Consider the following 2,121-nt stretch of genomic DNA (forward strand, 5'->3'; position numbering starts at 1 on the left):
TTAGAATGGGGGAAAAATGATGCCCTGACCGGTGTGGTTCAGTTGGTTGGGTGTCGTCTAGCGCACGAAAGGTTGCAGGTTCGATTCCTGGTCAGGGCACATGCTGGGATCTGCGCTCAATCCCTGGTGGGGGGTGTGCAGGAGGCAGCTGATGGATGTTTCACTCTCAAATTGTTGCTTCTCTCTCTCCCTCTCCCTTCCTCTCTCTCTAAAAAGCAATTTTTTAAAATTTAAAAATGTAATAAAAAATATAATGTGGGAAAATGACCATCTAGGTGATACAAGGACATGGCAAAAATGGCGTGGATGGGACAGGAATGAATGCAGTTTGAGAAACACTGATCTTTTCTAACAGGCTACATGCTACAGGGCTGCGTACTTAGGAACCGCCGTTCCTCTGTCCTTACCTCATGGCTCTACGTTCAGAGTAAGGCCCTGCTTAGAGACCACTGGGGAGAAAAGTGAGAAGGTGGCAAATTATTTGAGGGTTTGGATTAAATACATGCTCCTGGTTGTTCTTTATAGCCCCTGGGAGGGAGGAAGGAGGAAGGGTTTGGAAAGTTGTTCCTTCGTGTTTTGGGAAACGACAGGGACAAGAATGGTGTGCAGAGGTTCAAGTGGCCACCCCAAAGAGGAATCAGAACTGTGGAAAGTAGGTCCTGAAGGGGGAAGGCAAGCCATGGATCTCAACAGAGTCCTGAGGCTCCTCTCCCTGTGGGGGACCATCACTCTTGTCACCAGAATCCACTCATCCACTCATCTAGTGACCTCAGCCCAATTTTCCTGTGGGGAACCAGGCCCTCCTGACACTCAGCTTCTAGATTTCCAATGACAGCTAGAGGGGTGGGCAGGAGGCTCAAGCCCAGCCAATCAGAGAAGTGCATTCTCTGGCTACAGTGATTGGCACATGATCTAATGAACACCAAGAGGACCCAGTGAGACACCTTGCAAGAGAGGAATGTGCCCTATTTTGCTGGGAATGCTAAAAATAAAGACGTGAGCTGGGAACTGAAACTCTACCTAGAACCTGAGAATAGACAACACAAGAAGGCAGAGGTGAGAGACAGAGAGCAAGCGGGTCCTGATGACACTGAGCACCTGGATTAAGCCTTACCTGAGTCAGCCCCCAAGGACCTGTTTCTTAATATGAGAAAATAATGTCCTGTTATATTGAGTTAGGGTTTCTTGTAAACACGAGACTGACCAAGCAAGCAAGCAAGCTGCTGCAGTAGCAGGCACGGTTTTCCTCCTCCCTGCGTGTGAAATGTCACGGATCCCCAAGGAGGAAGGGAATGCAGCTGAGGGTAGCAGACCTCACCTGCCTCTTCCATGACAGAGTTCCCTTTGGCTGCCCCTATGCCCCCCATAAAGCCGGGCCCCCAATTACCTCGAGCCGTTGCTGATAAGAATACTCTCCCGAATCGTCAGGGTGCAGTAATACCACACCAGTAGGAAGTTAAAGATTTCGTCCGTTACCCTGTGGGGAGAAACAGCCCCCGGAGGGGAGCAGGCATGAGAACCAGGGACGGTTGTCCCAGCCCCACTGCAACAGGACAGAGAACCAGGCCAAGGGCCGCTCACACAGGGGGCCTCCGGAACCCCCTGATGTCCGGGAAGGCAGAGGGGGTCTGCCCCTTAGGTGTCTTTCCCCCTAGAATGCGCATGCCCCCTCCTCACCTTTCCACCTGAATCCTACCTGTCCTTAAGGCTCTAGCTGAGGTTTCCCTCCTTCCCTGACCATCCAGCCCACAACAACCTGTCTTCCTCCCACCGAAGGGCCTGTGGGTGGGGCACCCAGCAAGGAAATGATCCGAAGGGGGCAGAGTAAGGAAAGAAACTCCTGCTCCCAGGAGGCTCAGGACTTTAGGCTGTGATCTTTTCCCTGCCTGCCCAGCGCAGCGGGAAATAACAGTGGCAATGACTGCTTGTGTGCCAGGTCACATCTGAATGCCATAGGTGTACCTTATCTCAGCCTCACCACGGTGCTGCTGGGTAGCTCCCCTTTTCCTCACTTTTTTAAAAAAATGTTTTTTATTGTCTAGGTTTATATATGTCTCCTTTTTCCCCAATTGACACCCCTCCCCCAGTCATATGCATGCATACACGTCCTTAGGTTGCTCT

At 51.2% G+C, this 2,121-nt stretch overlaps 1 protein-coding gene across 1 annotated transcript in view; it reads right to left on the reverse strand.

The window, feature by feature from the left end:
* The window catches only part of TMEM120B (transmembrane protein 120B), a 45,065-nt gene that overhangs the window by 19,663 nt on the left and 23,281 nt on the right, over positions 1 to 2,121 (reverse strand). The window contains exon 6 of the mRNA XM_006768898.1: positions 1,388 to 1,477. Coding sequence (XP_006768961.1) covers positions 1,388 to 1,477 — 90 coding nt within the window. The remainder of the gene's footprint in view (positions 1 to 1,387; positions 1,478 to 2,121) is intronic.

Source organism: Myotis davidii, unplaced genomic scaffold, assembly GCF_000327345.1.
Source record: "Myotis davidii unplaced genomic scaffold, ASM32734v1 scaffold223, whole genome shotgun sequence".
Lineage (NCBI taxonomy): Eukaryota > Metazoa > Chordata > Mammalia > Chiroptera > Vespertilionidae > Myotis > Myotis davidii.